At 36.0% G+C, this 21,389-nt stretch overlaps 1 protein-coding gene across 5 annotated transcripts in view; it reads left to right on the plus strand.

Moving 5' to 3' along the window:
- ATRNL1 (attractin like 1) overlaps window positions 1-21,389 on the plus strand; it is a 626,998-nt gene that overhangs the window by 100,358 nt on the left and 505,251 nt on the right. For all 5 annotated transcript variants that reach the window (XM_072971947.1, XM_072971950.1, XM_072971948.1 and 2 more), the window contains exon 10: window positions 9,566-9,720. In XM_072971947.1, coding sequence (XP_072828048.1) covers window positions 9,566-9,720 — 155 coding nt within the window. The remainder of the gene's footprint in view (window positions 1-9,565; window positions 9,721-21,389) is intronic.

Consider the following 21,389-nt stretch of genomic DNA (forward strand, 5'->3'; position numbering starts at 1 on the left):
AGGTTAGTTGACTGTATTTATATGGGTCTATTTCTGGGCTCATTATTCTGTTCCATTGGCCTGTATGTCTATTCTTTCCTCAGTACCACACTGTTTTGATTATTGTAGTGAATCTTGAAGTCAGATAGTGTTAGTCCTCTGATTGTGTTCTTCCTCTTCAGTATTGTGTTGGCTATTCTGGGTCTTTTCCCTTTCTGTATACATTTTAGAATCAGTTTATTGATATCAACAAAATATGTTGCTAGCATTTTGACTGGAGTTGCATTGAATATATAGACTAAACTGGGAAGAACTGACTTCTTTACGGTACTGACTCTTCCTATCCATGTGTAGGGACTATGCATTTATTTACTTCTTGGATTTCTTTCATCAAAGTTTTGTAATTTTCCTAATATAGATCTTACACATATTTTGTTAGATTTATGTCTGTTTCAGTTTTTTGGGGTGCTATATAAATGGTGCTCTGTCTTTATTTCAAATATCCATTGTTCATTGTTGGTATGTAGGAAAGCAATTGACTTTCATATATTAACTTGTATCCTGCAGCCTTGCTATAGTCACTTATTAGTTCAAGGGTTTTTTTTTTTGTTGATTGGGATTTTCTACAAAGACAATCACGTTGTATGTGAACAAAGAGAGTCTTATTTATTCCTTCCCATTTTGTGTATCTTTTATTTCCTTTTCTTTCCTTATTGCCTTAGCCAAGATTTCGAGTAAAATGTTGAATAGGAGTGGTGAGAGAGTGCATTTTGCTTTGTTCCTTTTCTTAGAAGTAAAGCATCACGTTTCTTGCTGTTAGGACATATTTTTTTTTTAATCAAAAAAAAAAATCAAGCTGAGGAAATTCCCCTCTAATTCTAGAGTTATAATTCCTAGAGTTTGAAGAGTACTTTATATATTCTAGATATGTCCTCCATCAGACATATGGTTTGCAAATATTTTCTCCTCTTCTGTGTGTTTTTCATTTTATTTGCAGTGCCCTTTGAAGCTCAAAAATTTTCAGTTTTGGAGACCACTTTATCAGTTATATATTTTGTCACTTACGTTATTGGTGTCATATCTAAGCATCCACTACCTAACCCAAGGCAAGGAATATTGAATTCTGTTGTTTTTTCCTAAGAGTTTTATCACTTGTAGCTCTTAAATTTAGGCATTTAATCAATTTTGAGTTAATTTTGGTGTATATTGTAAGGGAGGAGTTCAGTTTCTGTCTTTTGTATGTAGATATCCAGTGGCCCCAGAACAATCATTTGTTGAAGGGTATTGTTTCCTTTCTTTGCATTTCCAGTTCTTTGAAGTGGCTATTCTGAGCCCTTGAATTTCCACATGAATCTTGGGATTAGTTTGTTAATTAAGAAAAAAAAAAAACCCAGCTGGGATTTTATAGGGAATGAGTTGAATCTGTAGATCAATTTGGAGAGTATTGTCATTTTAACAATTTTGTTCTCCAATCCATGAATACGGTATGTCATTCCATTTATAAATAGGCTATCTTTAATTTCTTTCCTCAATATTTTCTAATTTTCATGGTATAAGTGTTATACTGTTTTCATTAAATTTCTAAATATTTTATTCTCTTTGATACTATTATAAATTGAATTGTTATATTATTTTATCTTAGGCTTTTTCATTTCTGGTTATAAAAATACAACTTATTTTTGCATATTTATTTTTTACCCTCCAAACTTGCTAAACTCGTTTATTAGTTCTAGCAGTTTTTTGTAGATTCATATGACAGTTTCAATATACAAGTTCATGCCATCTGCAAATAGTGAGAGTTTTACTTTTTCCTTTCCAATCTAGATGTATTTAATTTCATTTTCTTGAATGTTTTCCTTCCTATAATCTCTAGTATAATGTTGAATAGCACTAGGGGGAGGGTATAGCTCAATGATAGAATATGTGCTTAGTATGCACGAGGTCCTGGGTTTAATCCCCATTACCTCTGATTAAAAAAATAAACAAATAAAAAACCCAAAAGCAAACAAAAATAGTTGAATACAAATGACAAGAGCAAAAATCCTTGTCTTATTCCTGATCTTAGAGGGGGAACGTTTAGTTTTTTGCCATTAAGTGTGATGTTAGCTGAGTTTCTGTTTTCTGTTTGTTTGTTTGTGGATGTCCTTTATATTACTTTTCTATGGCTGCTGTAACAAATTACCACAAACTGTGTAGCTAAAACAATGGGCGGGTATTTTCTCACAGGTCTGGAGGCCAGAAATCCAAAATCAAAGTGTGAACAGGGCCATGCCCCCTCCAGAAGTGCTAAGGGAAATTTCTTTCCTTGCCTCTTCCAGCTTTTGGTGGCTGTCAGTACTTCTGGAATTGTGGCTGAATCATTCCAATTGTCTCCACAGTTACATTACCTCCTCCTCTTCTCTGTGTGTCTCTTATAAGGACACTTGTCATTGGATTAGGTCCACTGGATAATCCACCATGAGCTTCTCATCTCAAAGTCCTTAATTTAATTACACCTGAAGGGAGATTTTTTTCAAATAAGGTAACATTCACAGGTTCTGGGGATTAGGACATGGTATCTTTTGGTGTTGGGCACCATTCAGGCTTCATCAGGTTGAGGAAGTTCCCTTCTATCTCTATTTTGTTGGTGTTTTTTTTTTTTTTTTTTGTATCATGAAAGGGTGTTGGATTTTATCAAGGCTTTGGCTGCATCTCTTGAGATGCATCATTTGTTTTTTTTCCTTTATTCTATTAACACAGTGTATAACATTGATTGATTTTCAGATGTTAAATCAACCATGCGTTTCTGGGATACATTTCACTTGGTAATGATGTATAGTGCTTTTTATATATTGTTGGTTTAAATTTGCTTGTCTTTTGTTGAGGCTTTTTGTGTCTATATTCATAAAAGATATTAGCGATATTAGCCTGTAGTTTTCTTTTCCTGTGATATCTTTGTATGGTTTAGTTATCAGTTACATTGTCCTCATTAAATGAATTGAGTAGTCTCCTATCATTTTATAAATAAATAAATAAATAAATAAAATTTTTGTGTTTGTTTCTTTTTGGGGGGAGGAGGTAATTAGGTTTATTTATGTATTCATTTAATTTTTGTTTTAAATGGAAGTACTGGGGATTGAACCCAGGACCTCATGCATGCTAAGCATGTGCTCTGCCACTGAGCTATACCCTCCACCTCATAATCTATATTTTTGAATAGTTTGTGAAGAAGTGACATTAATCTTCATATAATTCTACCAAATACATAGATACAGCATAGCATTCTGGCCATCACTTTCTTTGAGGAAACTTTTAAAATTTTAAATTCAGTCTCTTGATTTTTTTATAGGTCTATTCAGATTTTCTTTTTCTACTCTTGTCAGTTTTGGTAGTTTGTATCTTTCAAGGACTTTGTTCATTTGGTACTGTTGTTTCTATATTTCATAAAGCTTTACAGTTTAGTATTGTGTTATATAATCTTATATTTCTATAAGATTCAGTTATGTTCCTTTCATTATTGATTTTAATAATTAGGGTTTTCTTTCATTTTTTTCTTGTTCAGTATAAGTGGTAGTTAGTCAATGTCTTACTTTTTTTCAGAGAAAGAAGTTTTGACTTCATTGATTTTTTTCTATTTTTCTATCCTATGTTATTTTCTGTTCTTATCTTCATCTTATATAGCTTTATTCTCTCTTCCTTTTTTGTAGTATTATAATTATATGTATAATGTCTATGTATGTTGCAAACTCAGCAGTATATTGTTACACTTACTACTTTATATAATTTTAAGTCTTTTAAAGAGACTGATGGTAAAAAGGAATGCAGATATATGTTATGTCAGCTTTGTTATTTTTGTGTGCTTTTTTTTTTCACTTGTTCCAATTGACTTGATTTACTTTTTGGCATTATTTCCTTACTCAACAGTGTTTTGCTTCCATTTGTCCTTTTGTGCTGTTATTGTCAAATATGTAGCTTTTCTATACGTTATGGCCCAGCAATGCAATTACATATATATTATTTCAAAACAGTTGCTTTTCAAATTTACTAGGAAAGAAAGGAGAAAAAATATGTATTCATACTTTGTTTTATAATTACATAAGTGCCTTTGCTAACACTCTGGATGAAATAAATGATCTAAGGCTGAACAATTTCCTTTAGTTTCTTATAAGGCAGATCTACCAAAAATGTGTTAGTTTTTAAAATCTGGTAGTGTCTTTGTCTTGTCTTTATTTTTGAAGGATTGTTTTGGGAATATAAGAATCTTGGTTGCCATTTTTTTCAGCTTTCTTGGGGTATACTTGACAAATAAAAATTGGATGTTTTTGAGGTGTAAATGTGATGCTTTGATATACATACAAATTGTGAAATGATTACCACCGTCAAGCTAATTAACATATCCATCATCTTACATAGATACATTTTTTAATTGATGTGTCAAGTAAGAACACTTAAGATGTAGTGGTTTAGCAAATTTCAGGTATACAACAACTGTATTATTAACTGTAGTAACCATGCTGTACATTAGATCTCCAGAACTTATTTATCCTGTGTAACTAAAACTTTGTACCCTGCACTGTTTCCCCATTTTCCCCACTTTCCATTATCTGGAAACCACTGTTCTATTCTCTGCTTTTATGAGTTCACTTTTTTTAGATTTCACATATAAGTGAGATCATGCAGTATTTGTCTTTCTATGTCTGGCTTATTTCGCTTAGCATAACGTCCTCTAGATTCACCCGTTTTGTCACAAGTGGCAAGATTTCTTGCTTTTTTAAGACTGACTATTATACATATGTATTTATTTCCTTTATTCATCTGTTGAAGGACACTGAGGTTGTTTCCGTATCTCAACTACCATGAATAACGCTGCAATAAACATGAACGTGCAGGTATAGCTTTGAGACACTGATTTCATTTCCTTTAGATGCATATGCAGAAGTGGGATTGCTGGATTATATGTTAGTTCTTGGTAGTTCAATTTTCAATTTTTTGAGGAATGTCCGTACTGCTTTTCAAATTGACTATACCGGTTTCCATTCCCACCAGTGGTGTAGAAATGTTCCCTTTTCTTCACATTCTCACCAACACTTATCTTTTAAACTTAAATTAATTACTTCACATGGAAATTAATTGACATATAACATTGTGTGTTAGTTTTAGGTTTACAACATAATTAATATATGTATGAATTGTGAAATGATTACAACAATGTTTTGTTAACATCCATCACCATACACAGTTATGAATTATTTTTTTCTTGTGGTAAGAACTTTCAAATATACAATAAAGTATTTTTAACTATAATCACCATATTCTCAGGACTTACTTATCTTATAACTGGAAGTTTATGCTTTTGACCACCTTTACTCATTTCACTCACCTTTCACCATGTGTCTTTGGTGACCACCAGTCTGTTCTCTGTATGTATAAGTTATTATTTTTTTTAAAGATTCTACATGTAAATAGGATCATACAGTATTTGCCTTTCTTTCTGAATTATTTCACTTAGCATAGTGCTCTCAAGATCCATCTATGTTGTTGCAAATGGCAGGATTTCTTTTTTTATGGCTGAATATTATTCACACACACACACACACACACACACATATATCTTTATCCATTCATCATAAATGGATACTTACGTTGTTTCCATGTCTTAGTTACTGTAAATAATGTTACAATGAACATGAGGTGTGAATATCTTTTTGAGATAGTTATTTTGTTTCCTTTGAATAAATACCCAGATATGGAATTGCTGGATAATTTAGTAGTTCCTATTTTAATTTTTAACGTTCATACTGTTTTCCATAGTGGCTGCACCAATTTATATACCTGTCAACAGTGCATAAGGGGTTCCCTTTTCTCTGCATCCTCACCAACACTTGTTATTTCTTATACAAGTTTGTATATATTTTGAACATTATATTTTCTCCATTCTGCAAAGCCAGGCCTGGTGTTGGGAGCCTCTTACTTATTTTCTCTAGGGCAGCACCTGAAGTGTTCAAGGTTTTGCACCTTCTGCCAGGGCAAAAGAGTTGAGCCAGCCATATGCGTGTGCCTGTGCATGACCTGCAGAAGCTCAAGTGTGCTATCTGCAGGGGTGTGTATGGCTATGTAGGGGAGGGATTTATGGATTGTTGGGAGCATGCACGTGCTACTTGGGGTGAATCTGCAGGTGGTGCATCTTATGAAGTCTTGGTGGAGTTTATGAGGTGGTTGGTAGAAACCTTAGCCCTTTGTTGTGTCTTGTACCCTGGTTGCTGTGAGACCCCTTTTCCCTCTCCTGCCAGTCTTGTCATTGTTCTGGATGGAGTGAGAAAGAAGTGGGCCTCTTGGGCATCATTCTGCTTGGCTGTGGAAGCTGGGCACTTAGTAGGCTCTCACATTCCCCCCATGGGAGAAAAAGCAATTTGAAGGAGTTTCTCTTGGCTGTGAGCTGTTGCCTTGGGGGAGGCGATGTGGTGAAGCGAACCTGTTCTTCTTACTCTCTTCAGTCCTTCTATTGGAATTTTTTTTCTAAGTGGTGTTGGGACTTCTCTGTTGGACTGCTGGACTCGCACAAATGTACTTTCGTCTCTTAAGTAGTTGATAAAATCAGCACTTCTATATTCTGCCATCTTGCTATTTTCTCTCCCTGTATGCGTGTATTCTGACTTTTTTTTAATTCATCACTTTCATTTGCCATCCTGTTGCCTTCTAACCTTTATTGTTTCTAATGAGAACTCAGCTGTTTATCTTCTTGGGGTTCTCTTGTATGCGAAGAACCTTCTTTCTCACACTGCTTTTAAGATGTTCTCTTTCTCTTTGGCCTTCAATATCTTCACTATGTTGTGTCTGAGTGTGGGTCTTTCTGTGTTTTTCTCCTGTTTAGAATTTGTTGGGCTTCTTAGATGTATATGTTAATGTTTTTCATTAAATTTGGAAAGTTATCATCCATTATTTCTAGAAAGATTTTTTTTTTTTTACCTCTTTCTCCTCTGCTCTAGTATTCGCAGTAATATATGTGTTGCTGTTAATGGTGTTCCACATTTCTCATAGGCTCTGTTCATTTTCCTCTGTTCTTTGGATTGCAGAATCTCTGTTGATTTACCTTTTAGTTCACTGATTTTTGCCCACTACTTGCTGAGATTTATTTTTGAGCTTCGCTACTAAGTTTTAAAATTTTAATATTATGCTTTTCAACTCCACATTTTCCTTTCTTGTAATTTCTCCTTGTTGATGTTTTATATATCATGTCATAGTTTACTTTTTAAACCTTGTTTCTTTTAAGTTGAAATCTTTTTTTGCCTTATCTGACATCTCGATTCTCTCAGAGGTAGTTCAGTTGCTTACTTTTATTCCTATGTTTGGGTCACACTTTCTTATTTCATTGCATGCTGTAATTTTCCCTGAAAACCAGACATTTTAGATAATATATTGTAGTAACTCTAGATCCTGGCTTTTCATCTCTGGGGCTGTTGTAATTTTATTTGTTTAGTGACTTACCTGAACTCTTTTAGTGAAGTGTCTTTTTTCCTCTAAATGTATCCTCTGATGTTCTTCCGTAGATGGTACAGCCTGGGGATGCACACAGTCACTGTAGGATGACAATAATTTTAGCAGGGCTCTTCGACTTATTCCTCTGAGCTCTCTGTTAAGCTGCCTGCCTCTGTTTGTATCAGACTTACCTCATAGCCTCCACTAATTGCCAATTGATTATTCTGTTATTTTCAACAATGTTCTGGGGCATAAATTGCTCCATAGTCTGAATTCCATCTCAAGCCTTTTTCAGTGGTAGTCTTTGGGGGCCAGTCTTTGAAGTTCTGACACCTGCAAGGCTCTTATTAGCAGTCTTTCCCCCTGGTTCTTTCTGATAAACTTCTAGCTGGTCTGTGTTTTAGCTTATTGTTCTTATGGAGCAATCTCCTAATTGCTTATAACCAAAACCTCTGTTGTTCCTAAGAGTGCCTTTAAGGCTTGAAGACGGCCACCTTGAGCCAAATGCAGTCGAGTTCCCTTGGGAGAACCTTGGAGCTCTCTTTTTCTTAGGCTTCCTCTCCTTGTAGGAGTTTGGAATTACAGGTGGGATTTATAGCCTGACCTTTCAGTTACATCCCTGTGTTATGTGTAAGGCATTAGATGGGGATCATAGCCTTTGCTCTTCTCAGCCTGCCTCTTTTATCTTGGAACTGCTGCCCTATGAGTTAGGGGTGAAGATTTTTTGGTCCTTGTGTTCTTAGCCTTGAAGTCCAGTGTATACTTCCACCCTCTACCTGGTAGGCGCTGGGTGGTGGAGGAGCACTCAGACCTCTTATGCCTTCTCCTTGACTGGAGCTCCTGCCACCAAGAGCTAGGTAGGGGGCGTGAGAAGTATTGCCAGTCTGCTGCTCCTGGTGAAGTTTTAACGGCATGGACTAGGAGCTCAGGGATAAAGGGCATTCTGTTTTCGGCTTTACCAGCCTGGGGTTGAACAGTCTTGCTGAACTAGTTGTGTGTGTGTGTGTGTGGGGGAGGTGGCAGTGGTAGGAAGGATAGTTAACTTTTTTAAAAGTTAACTTTACCAACTATAGTTCTTTCCCTGGGGAGATTTTTTTATGGAGCTCCTTATATTGCTATTCTGGAAGTCTGTTCCATAGTCTTTAAGCATTAATTGGTATCATAACCTCTGGCTTTTGAGATACTATGCATGCCTTACTAAGTATATTATCCATATAACTATGTTGACATTCTGATTCTTTGTTTGTACCAAGGATTTGTTTATAGAGTATTTATAAAATACTGATTCACATTGTCATGAACCATTTTTATATATCAGTTCATTCAGGTAAAATATAATTGTGAGCATATATTTGTAGTATTTCTCTCAGAGTTATACTTTCATTGAAAGAATATTTATGCCAATTTTAATGTTCCTCAAAATACATCGTGATTTTTAACTATGCACAGCGTGAAAATATCTCAGAAATAATCTTGAGCAAGAGAATGTACATACAGATGAATGCAAACTCTATGAGTCCACTTTGTAAGGTATAAAGGCAGCAACAGAGATCTTTGCTGTTTGAATCGTGGTAATTTTTAATCTTTTTATCTTAGTGCTGGTTGCCTGTTTGTGTTCATCTTGTGAAAATCCATTGAGTTTTAGACCTGAGATGTGTACACTTTTACTTATGATAGCTTATACTTAAAAAACTTAAAAAGCGTTTTATGGGATCCATATAATTTGTATAGTTTTAACTAAATGCTGCTTAAAGTAAATTTATTATATTAAACTTTTTGTTTACTTTGGTATTTTAAATTGGTGATACTTTGATTCTCCGGTTTAAAGGAGCTTTGTTTCCTACTTTTATAAATGAAAACAAAATTCAAATTCTAAGTTATTACAAGATCGTTAACAATTATGTTTAATATTGTGTTTCCTCAAAGCATTTTAAGGTACTGTGAATCTCAGAATATTTTTTAAAAATATTGACATTTAGAGGCCATTTATGAGTGGTTAAAAATAATAAAGCATGTTATTTTCACAATTGCGAGGAAAATTCTATATGCAAATTAGATCCTTTTGTAATATATATAAAATCGGGGGGGTCTTTTTATCTTTTGTAATACATTTTTAAATTTTATCCTGTAGGACTATTTTGAAAGAAAGTGGGTTTGCCAGATACCTTCATTCAGCTGTTCTTATCAATGGAGCTATGCTTATTTTTGGAGGAAATACCCATAATGACACTTCCTTGAGTAACGGTGCAAAATGTTTTTCTGCCGATTTCCTGGCATATGACATAGGTATGTATCTGTTAGGATTGTACCAAGTAGGAACTACCAGAAATTTTTCATGTAGAGATTCTCAAATACATTATTTGACAGCGTGTGTGTATGTCATCTTAGAGAGAGAACATCAGTGACGGAATGTGAATGGAGTTCTCTCTAACTTCAGCATAGCAGTAGTGCAGGGCAGGAGAGCCGATGAACTGGGGTGAGTTAGTGGTGGAGGCAGGGGAAATCTGGGTCTGAATGTCCTTTTTGAAGGCTATTGTGTGTTGTATCCCTACTTGGGCACTTTATCAGTCTATTTTGTTTGACTGTCACCATATTAGTTTTGATAATGGGTAGTTTTGGAACACTATAAAATTTTCCTTACAAAAAGTAGAAATGCTTGCATTTTAGATTTAGTGGGGATGAACAAAGATGCAATTACATTAACTTGCCGGGTATACTTATTTGGTAGAGGAAGCTATAGAATTAGAGAAAGGAATATAGAGATAGAAAAGCTAAAGAAATAATATTCTGGAACAAAACAGAAACCCAGAGCATATATAGAAATGTTGGTAACTAAATAAAAATCTTCACTAGGGAACCAGAAATGCAGTGCATTTGTATGATTCACTTAATTTTAATTATGCTATCTATATATAGTCCTATCAACTTCTGAATATTAAATGAATGTTTAATGAATGAAATACTAAATTTAGCTACCCAACAGACCATTGTAGTGAAAAAATTTCTTCTCTGTATATTGTATTATAGATAAAACCTAGCTGATATTTAAAATACATTTAGCAGTACTTAAAAGTACTTTTTATTGCTGGGATAAAGTAATATATCAATTTTAAGCTATTAGGAAACACTTTGATAAGTAAAAATAAAAGAGACCGAAGAATTTAATAGGTGTAAGACATATACTTTTGCTCTTAAACATCGTAAAGGCACATACTCTACTTTGGAAAACTGTTTTGAGTGGCAGCATATAAAGAAATTTATGACTATTAATAAGCACTTTGATCTCTAAACTATTATAAGCTTGTCTAAAAGGAAATTCCTGTAATAAAGTCAAGCATGCTTTTTAAACTCTATGAGTATCTGTCTGTGAGTAATCAATGAAAAGAATCCACTGTCTTTAGGAGTTTTAGATCGTAGATAATTAAATATTTACCTTTGTGAAATAATAATTTGAAGTCTTGCTTCATGATGAAAATGGGATTGTCTTGGCTTTTCGAAGGTTTGCAGATCAGTGCCTGATATCCAGAAAACTAGGTAAATGAAGTACTGAGTCTAGGCTGGCTTATTATGACCTGTCATTGCCAGGCTGGCGCTGTCAACATATTATTTTGGCTATAGTGATGAGACGGTAAGCTTATTTCTCTTGAGGTAGAGGGACATTTTATTTGTTTTTCTTCTGGGATAAAAATATTAGGAAAAGTATAGAATTTTGTTATTATTGTTAAAAATCCACGAAGTGAGATTTTGAAACTTTGAAAACGATTCTTCAAGGAGCTTCTACCCAATTTCTGTGCTTAAATGAGGAAATTAATGTTGAGTTATTTTGTAGCTGACATATTGAGAATTTATTTTATTTCTTTGGTATTGTTTAAGATGACCATATTTTAGGTTTTATGCATCAGAAAAGTTTACCAAGGTGAAAGGCATTAGAAGTGTTAGTTTTTCAGAGAGAAAGAGAGCGTGCGAGCAAGAGCTCAGTTTATCATTATTCTAAATGCTACTCTTTATTGTGTATTCTAAGAGCTAGGTACTTTACTAAGAGCTTTATATATGATAATTGTAACCTCTCTAATAACCTTGTAACAAAGTGTTAATAAACTCATTTTCAGATTATTAAACACAAGAGTTAGAAGGAATTTGCTCAAAGCCATGCAGGTGGTAGATCTGGCTTCTTTTTAACTTCTAAAGTGCTGGTCTTTTCACTTGACTGTACTGTGCTGTTCAGTTGGGTCCATTGCATGTTCTTAATTTTGGTAGCAGATTACCAGATGCTTTATATTTAGTTATGTTTCTTAATGCTATGGAAAGATAGAAGCAAATATCAGTTTCGTTCTTCAAGCAAATTGATCAAATTGGAGGAAGAATAGCTTATTTTAAACAGTATTATACTTTAACATAGGATTTTGTTTGCCCTGTGCTAGCAACTAACAATAGAAACATAAAGCAAACATAAATTCAACACAGGATGGAAATGTTTTTATTTTACCTTATTTGATTTTTTTCTACGCAGTTCCTAAGAAAGTCACCCCCACCCCCCCGTATTTATTCTCCTGGGCTTGTAGCATCCAAGGTTGACATATTTTCCAGGGAAAAGTATTTTTCATATTTCAAAAAATGTCTCCCAAAATACTTGTTTTACTTATGAAGTATATTTTTGTGGAAATGAAATACAACCATCACATAATGAACGAACTAGAAAATAGATCATTTTTAGGGGAAAAAAAGTCGTGTTGCTAGTTTTTCTCTTTAGTACGGTACACTAGGACTTTCATGGCATTATTTAACTGGCATACACCTGAAGATTTAGCTGATTGCTTTGTGTTCTATAATGTTTAAACAATAAAAATGTGTATGCTCATACTGATTTTTCATGGCTCTAAAATATACTATTTCAACCTTACTGTCATAGTGAATTTTATGTAGCGAATATCATTAATCTTTGAGGATATAACCTTGCCTTTCCAGTTCTCATTATACGTGATGGATGTAGAAGGCATATGATGGTGATTTTCAAGTATAGCTGTACCTTAGCATTCACTTTGAAGGTTGAAGGGAAAAAACCAGACCCGTGTAATCTAATTCTCTTAAATTAGGCACTGATATTTATATTTTTAAAAAGTGACTTAAGTGCAATTGATAATAGAGCCAGGGCTGGTGAATAAGACTGAATGGACTGTAACATATAGAATAATATGTTACTTAATGTTACTAGTGTGTAAATCTAGCTTGAAGACAGTTTAAATCTGGAAACTTATTAAGAGAGATTTTTTATTGTTAGGAATATCATTACTGCACTTCATTCAAAATTAAAATGATCTTTCTGGTAAAGATAACCTTCTAGTACATAACGAGACTAAAGATGCGATGGAAAAACATGTCTCACTGAGTTGATCTCATGTTATTAGACATATTTATAGTTTGAAACTATTTGGCTGGGGAAAGTAAATATTGACATAAAAGTTAGTTTTATAGGGTCAGTGGTGAAAAAGGAATCAAGTAGTTTGTGTATTTTTCCTGTCTCTTTAGTGAACCACCCATCTTTTGAGTGATTTGACTGAAAATTTCAACATTTACAAGTGAGAGATTTTCATGAATTGAAACATACCTTAAAACTGAAGTGACACTTGAGACAATATTTCAGAATCATCAAATATAAAGTATTATAGGATTTTTCAGGAGACCTAACATAGATTTATGATGCTTTTAATTACAAGTGGTAGGTATTACTCTTGAATAAGAAAATTTACCTAAGGATTAAGAGATTGTATAAAATTCTGAAACAAGATGAAAGATAACTCAGAGATACACTGACTGTATTTCTTTCCTCAAAAATATAGTAGAGTCACAAAAATGTAAATTCTTGAGTTAGATTATTTCAGAATAGGGTAGGGAGTCAGATTTATATCAAAATATACCTTGCAGAAAGCAGAACAAATGAAACTTCAAACCAAATCAAAATAGTAATAGAATTTTTAAAATAAATTTCCTGTGTATGACAGTTTTACTTATGACATTAGCTTCTTGGTAGGCAATTATTTAAAAACAAACTTAGTAAAAAAAAAACCTGAAAAATACTTAATTCCATGTTTAAAGAAGTAATATTATTTTAATTGGTAATGTATAATAGTCATTTTAAACACAGTGGCATTGTGGTTCAGTATACCCTTAAAAATCACTTAGCTAGTTTATGAAACATAGCATATATGTTTTTGTACAACCCTGTAGAGTGATATATATATATATATATACACATAAACAGACATATATCTATATATATATATGCATACACACAATATAATGGATATGATTTTATAAGGTACAGAATTTCATTAAAATCTTACTCAAATTAAAACATCTAACTATTTAATTTTTTGGAACACTCCAGCAAAACTGTAACAAATCAAACTTGCTTGCTCTTCGTGTTTATAATTATTTTTATTTTCTGGAGGTTATTTTATTTGTTCCTCTCTTTGTTAATCAGTATTTGCCCATGCACTTCGTTAAATTCTTAGGGACAAAAGCAGCACCTCTTGCCTGGCCACCTGCTAGAACCAGTTTGTTTCTTTGTCCATCAGAGAAACTCTTAAAATCATTCATACATTTTTTTTCAATGCGTTTAGCCAGCTGTTGACTGTTTTTTAAGCTTTACTGTATTCTTTGCTGAAGGTGTTCTTTTTCTTTCTGTAGTAAGCTGTTGTGTTGAAGAAATAGTAGTTTCTGCTTTTTTGAGAAAGAGGCCCATACGTAGGGGGAAAAGTGACTTTTTGCTTTGAGAAAAGGGAGAACTAACATTTGCTGAAAGCTCCCCGTAGTGTTTTGCACTTTACGTAAATTTTATAATGTAATTCTCACAGCATCTGATAACGTCTACGTACTGTGTATTCTTGTGCTCATTTATACAGGAAGAAGCTGTAATTTAGCATGGTGAAACCCAAAGTTACATAGGTTGTAAGATGGTGTATTCAGAATTTTACACGACGTCCAAGTTGAAATTTCTTTTGATTTTACCACTGCGCTATGATATTGATGTTTTCCCGATTATACAGGAAACATTTGAATGATCTTTAATTAGAGAAAAGGCATATATAATATTTCTTAATGTAGCAAGACACTCAAGAAAATTTGTTTTATCATGTATTGAATCAGATTTTAAGGTATATTTGAGTTTAAAATATATTTGAATAAAAAATTAAGGAGAAAAAAAATAGTGAATAATGAATCTCTCTCCTAACAGATCTTTAAGCAATTTGAGAGATTGTTTAGAATGTAAAAATTGCTAAGTAAAGATTCTTGAAATAAAATATACAATGAAAGAAAAGTGTTTAAGTGTCTCAAAACCTCTGGGGATGAAGGCTGGGAAAACAGTCATGAATATAGAATCAAACATCAAAAATAAAATATTAGCAAATAGAATTCAACAATGCTTCAAAGTATAATAAAACATGACCAAGTAGGAATTACTGTAGGATTTCAAGTATGATTCTATATTAGAGAGACTATAAATATAATTTATTACATCAAGATTATTTACTGAAGCTGACAGGAAATAATACTGTGTGTTAAAACACGATGAGAACATTTAAGTTAAGATTGAGAGTCAAAGAATGATGCCCACTTTGCCGGGCAGAGGGTAAGAAGCTAAATAAATATTTATGGAATGAATGCCAGAGGACAAATCCTGACAGAAACTGTGGGTATGAAAGAAAGAACCTAGGAAAGGTACACACCTTTTAGACTATTAAGAGAAATTTTTACCTGGGTGGGGGGAACCCAGTGAAGCATCAGCATTTCAAGGGCAGGTGGAAGAAAAATTGACAACATCCAGAAATTTATTTTCTGTTGCAGAAGTATCCAAATGGTTAACAAAAGTTTGTGTTTTTTTTGGTATTCAACTAGTTTTGAGTCTTATACTCACATGTGTGCTCTTTTTAGCGTATTTCAAGTACGCAATTTAGACTGACTTATGAAGTGGCATTTAAAATGGAATATTAAAGAATTTTAAAAATGTGTTCTGAAAGTATTACAGATGTATATTTTCATGGAAGAATATGAGTATTTGTAGAAAAATTAGCCAGTGAATTTACACTTTTGGTCTGTACTATTTTGTGCATATTTGATAAAAAAAATCTGTCTCTAAATTTCAGTGTATGTTTTTTTCACGTATGTGGCCTCTCACATGTGAATAGTCCTGACAGCACAGAATTGTGTTTGCTGAGATTTGTGTTTGAGAGAACAGTTTATTGGGTGTATGGTTTGTAAATAAATACTGAGTGCCTTGTAGCACAGGTCTTTTAAAAGTCTGTATTCCAGGGTATATTTTACTTTGGTCCTTATTGCTATGTGGCTTTTCTGTTGGTGTGGAATGGTGCTTCTGTCAGTTTTCATGATGTCAGTAACTGCATGGGATTTGCTTTAGTTCTTTAGCCTTGAACTGTTTATGAAGTGATAATGACCTGAGTGCTCCGGAAATAAATTTTCTTCTTGGCAAAAAAATATGATGATAGATTGCAGTCAGACTTTTATAATGCAAGAGACTTTATACTGTAGGATTGGAAAGAGCCTACGTGTAAATAAATTACATTAATTTAATGTTGAGCTTTAAGGCATTTGATAACTTCTGCATTTTACAGGAAAACTAACCTGTGTTTTACAGAGAATCCTGATCAAGAATGTGAAAACTCAGGGACAGAATTTATCTAGCCCAACATTCTGTTTAGTTATTATTGAAAAAGCTGGAAGGGATAAGTGGAAAGTGTATTTGCTACAGCTGCTCCAATGGTTTTTTCTTTCCATTCTGGTGAAAAATCCTGGCGGGTGGGCCAGTATCAACAAGCATGAAATATTGTCTCTGTAGCTGCAAAAGTTGCTTATCTCAACTAGGTTTTAATAAGCTCTCAAGTTAAATTCTGTTCTTCCTAAACAAGGTTGTGAGTGAAAACAATTTGCCAGCTATTTTAAGATACTGCAGAGGAAAATTCACACTTACTGTGTTGTATCAGTCAGTATGGTTAGGTTAGACTCAGGTGACAAACAACCCTGTCACAGTTTGGGTTCTCTGAAAAGTGAACTCTGAGACAGAATTTAGTGTTCAAGTTCTTACTGGGTCCTTGGATTGAGCAGCTGTGAAAGGGAAGCAGAAGGCGCAGGAGTGGGTGGAGAGGAAAAATCAAGCAGACGTAACAGCCTCAGCCAACTCCAGGGCAACTCTGTAGTTGAAATGCCCGTGAGAGTTGTTTCTCCTTACAACATGATGGCCTTGACCAGTCCTTGGATGAGGATCACTCTCAGGAGGGTAGGACCTTGGGTGAGGAAGCCCCGTAGCTAAGGCGGTTTCTGCAGGGGCTGGTGGCTGAGTGATGCTCACTGATAACAATCCTAGCAGCAGGGCAGGGCAGCAAGTCCTTCCCTGAAGGTAATATTTAGGCGCTGCGCTCCCATGTTCATCACAATTCATTCTCAGCCCACTTCTTCAAGTGTATTTGCTAAATGTCTCCTCTGGGATTCTGGTGGTCCTTTCTTCCTGGGGGAGCCTAGTTTATTGCTCTGTCTTCTGCAGCTGGTCTCTGGGCTGCAACAGACATACACCACGACTCTCGTGCATTATTCTCTTATACCCCTTGCCCTCAGCTAGCACCTCTTCTGGTCTCTGTGTCTTATCTGGTAGCATGACGTAGTCCCTCACCCTTATGTATTTGAGTTCCTGAACCTTGTGTACCTTCTAGTCTGCGTTACTGCCCTTGCCCATGTCCCATCACACTTGGCAAAGGGATAGCAAGAGACACTTAAATGGATCATCTGTGTGCCAAATATATTCCCCCGCCCTCATTTTGTAACAGCAGTCCTACCTCCCTTTGACGGTCAGGGCCAATTACTCTTCCCAAGACGGCAACTCCTTTCTTGCCTGCTTGCTGGTCCCTTGACATGAGATGCCTGAAATGTACAAGTGGCAACTAGAGCTTACAGTTACATGGGACATTGCTACTTCTTCTGCCAGAATATTTTCCCTTTGGGGAATAGGACGTCTAATCCTGCAGAGCCTAGAATTGCAGGATGAGAAGGACAAATTCCCCAACTATGTAGTTGAAATTGATGCCACCAGGAGTGGCTTTTACTCTTTGGTTTCTGGACCAATGCATTCTTTTATTGAGGACACAGAACCATTTAAAGTTTTTTTTCACTTCAAGTGTATCCTGCGTCCTGGTGCTTCAGTTGTGCCTAAACAAATCTCTGTCAGGTTGTGTGGCTGAGATCCAGTGGATTTCATGGTCATGGGGCCATTTCTGTACCTCATTTGCTATAAAAGTGTGTCTCCTGATTACATGGGATCCCATGCTGGTTGATCAAGCATGTAATTTTTAAGATAGTCATGCTGATTAAGACCCTGTGGGCAGAAAAAGCAAACACATTCTCAAAATATGTGTCTATTCTTGTCATAATGAATTGTTGGCCCATCCAGGGTGGAAGCGACCCAATGTAGTCAACTTGCCATAAAATGTCCAGTTAATGTTCTTTGGGAATGGCCTTATCAGGGGATCAGAATTGATATCTTGCTTTCAGGCTGGATATTTAGTGGTAAGAGTAGCTCCATCAGCTTCGTTCAGAAGGAGCCCGTGTTACTGTGCTCTGGGATGGCCTCCATCTCTGCCAGATGGCTGCTTAGTTCACGTGCTCATTACGTTAGCCCTGAGGTGTCCTGTGATAGAGACTGACTGACATTAGCTGTCTCCGTCATTTGTTTACTAGCCATTTAATGTCTCTTCCATGTTGGATGCTCTCTGATGGTCTTTAACTTTTATCACAAAGATCTTCATATTTCATGCTCATTCAAATGCGTCCATCCACATGTCTCTACTCCAGGGCCTCCTTGTCTCTGATCTCCAATATTTCTTCTAGACTCCTGACCAGCCAGCTAGTTCATTAACCACTGCTCTTGGGCCATTTCTCCCTCTACTCAGTATGCATGGGGCACACTGCTTGGTGGCTTCCCCAGCTGGGAGGCTTTTCAGGTTCCTGCTGTTCTTCCAGGCCATCCCTGAGTGAAGCTGTTTTGTAAGTGATGACCATTTCTGAATTGTGTCCACATATCAAGCTGACATATTTGCATTTTCCTCTTCTTGTTATCTGGGCATAGAGGATTCCTCATACGGCTGTGCCTTTAAGACGAGGGATGGGTGCTGGTGCAGCAATATTGGGTAGATGACATGAAGTCTGAGTTGCCAGCTCATGCAGATGGCCTCTGCCCTGTGCTCTTGCTCATGCTTGATCCTGGGCACAACTTCCATTTTATGTTCTTATGATTATTGGTGACAGTGACAGCTTATGATAGAAAACTCTGAACACACTATCACTTAATAACCCACGTCAAGCATTCCGTCTCTGCCAAGGAATAGCATGGCAAGAATGGAGGTGTAACATTTTACACTGCAGATGGCACGGTCTTTGACATGTGTGTAGGGTCTACATTGGGGTTCTTTCACAGGGGCCTTCTGTATACTCCACACTCTACTTTTTCCAACAGTGGCTCCACCAGTAACTGTCTCTACTGGGTCATGTGACCCTGGCTGCGGGGCTGTTTGCAGTGTAGCCTGGACCCATAGTAGAGCTGTTTTCTGCCCTGGCACATGCTCAGAGCTGGCAACCTTTGGTATTTTCCAATATGTGGGCTTGAACAGTATTCCCAGGAATGGAAGGTACTGCATGCAGAACCCTGGAAGACCTACCAGATGGTTTGCTCTCTTCTTTCTAATGGGAATTGAAAGATGTAATAATTGGTGTTTGAATTCAGATGAGCTGTCTCAGAATGCTGTTGACCCCTAGACCCCTCGATAGTTCATTAACGTGGGAGTTCTCTGACTCTTTGTAGGTTTTAGCTTCCACCCTTTGAAGCATGTATGTCTCAACAAGGCTCCATCGTATTAGCCATTCTTGTTCATCTGGCACTAATAGAATGATGCCAGTAATGTAAGGGGACAGTGAAATATTCTGCAGTATGTTCAGCTGGACCAAATGTGTTCTGACTATGTTGTGACAAAAGTTAATTTAATCCTGAGGCAGAATTGCGAATGTATACTATTTTCCATTCTACATGAATATATACTGGTTTTGGTCCTCTTTTCTGATAGAGTTAGCAAAGAGCACATTTGCCAACTCAGTGGCCATGTTAATCTGTTCTAACAAAGACACACAGCTTGCTCGGTGCCTGCAATTTGGGCTACTTGGTGCTTGGCTATCGTCCTCTAGGCTCAGTTTACAGGGGCCAGATTGGTAATTTAAATGATTTGCTGGGACCCGCCCATTATCCCAGCATTCTTTAGATTCTTTGGGATAATACTTTCTCCCCTTCACTCCCACTGAAATGTAACATTATTTTAAAATTTATTATATTATACAGGGATAACAGTTCAGTGGCTTCCACTTGATTTTTTCCCACTGTAATAGCCAAGGACCCAAGGTGGCGGTGGTGCCATTTGCCAAGAATGTCAATTGCAGTTATAAATCTAGAGACTTAGGACATGACCGTGCATGTGTCTGCAGACCCAGTGGCTCTTTTTGAGCAGAATGTTGGCCAGAATGCCATTAATTTCCTCAATAACCCCCACATTATCCCTACAATAAAGAAAGGCCGTGATGTGTCAGTGTCAGCTCAGACTTTGTGTCCAACAGGACTTGAAGTGTTTGTGGTTGCTTTTTTCTCTAGGCTAGCGTTACCCAGTGAAATGACCATTGGTACATTTGAGGAAGAACTAGGGACACTATCATCATGTACCCTTGATGTGCTATTGCAGGATTCTTCCTCCTGGGCCAGATTTTAAATGTATCAGCTCTGGATTTGAAAAGTGGCTCAGGTCCAGAGATTGAGCAATGAATTGTGACTTTCTGTTGCAGCATCTGCCATCAGCCTTCTGATCATTTATCCTTGTTTTCTTCTGATGATACACATTAGGCAGTACCCTTGTTGGCTGCACATCAATTTTCCCTCTAGGGATGCTGTGCTCTCTTGAACAGCTCTATAATTCACAATAGGTCAGTCCCCTTGGCAGACACTTCGACCTTGCTGCTTATGACAATAATTGCACTCTACTTGGATTGGATTCTGATGTTTAACTGTCACCACCTGGCCTCTATTTTCCTATTGTCTCCATCCCTGAACTCAGTTCTGTTACCGTTTTTCATATCATCAGCTTTGGCCTGTGGGGGAAAGCCACTACCTTCTTAGTGACGTAGTAGCCCTCTCACCATCACATTCTTCATGGCCTTGGTGAATGGCATACCTTCTGGCCCTTTCTTTCTGGCTTATTTCTCTTAGCACAGTGCCCTCAAGCTCCATACATGTTACAGCAGGATTTCCTTCTTTCTCATGACTGAATAATATTCCATACATACACACCACATCTTCTTTCTCGGTTCATTTATTGACAGACACTTAGGTTATTTCTAGATCATGGCTATTGTGAATAATGCTGCAATGTATATGGGAGAGCAGGTGTCTCTTTGATATCCTGTTTACATATCCTTTGGATTTAGACCCAGAAGTGCAATTGCTGGATCATATGGCAGTTCTATTTTTAGTTTTTTGAGGTACCCCCATACTGTTTTCCATAGTGGCTGCACCAGTGTGCATTCCCACTGACAGTGCACCCAGGTTCCCTTTTCTTCACATCTTTGCCAGCACTTGCCATCTCTTGTCCTTTTGGTGATATCCATTCTGTCAGGTGACATCTCATTGTGGTTTTGGTTTGCACTTCCCTGTAGATTAATGATGCCCAGCACCTTTTCACGTACATATTGCCCATTTTTGTGTCTTCCTTGAAAAAAATATTCTGTTTCTCCTCCTAATTTTTTAAATCAGATTGTTTGGGTTTTTTCCTCCTGAGTTTTGTGAATTCTTTATGTATTTTAGATAATAGCTGCTTATCAGATACACGATTTGCAAGTGTTTTCTCCCATTTGGTAGG

The sequence above is a fragment of the Vicugna pacos genome, chromosome 11, assembly GCF_048564905.1.
Source record: "Vicugna pacos chromosome 11, VicPac4, whole genome shotgun sequence".
Classification (NCBI taxonomy): domain Eukaryota; kingdom Metazoa; phylum Chordata; class Mammalia; order Artiodactyla; family Camelidae; genus Vicugna; species Vicugna pacos.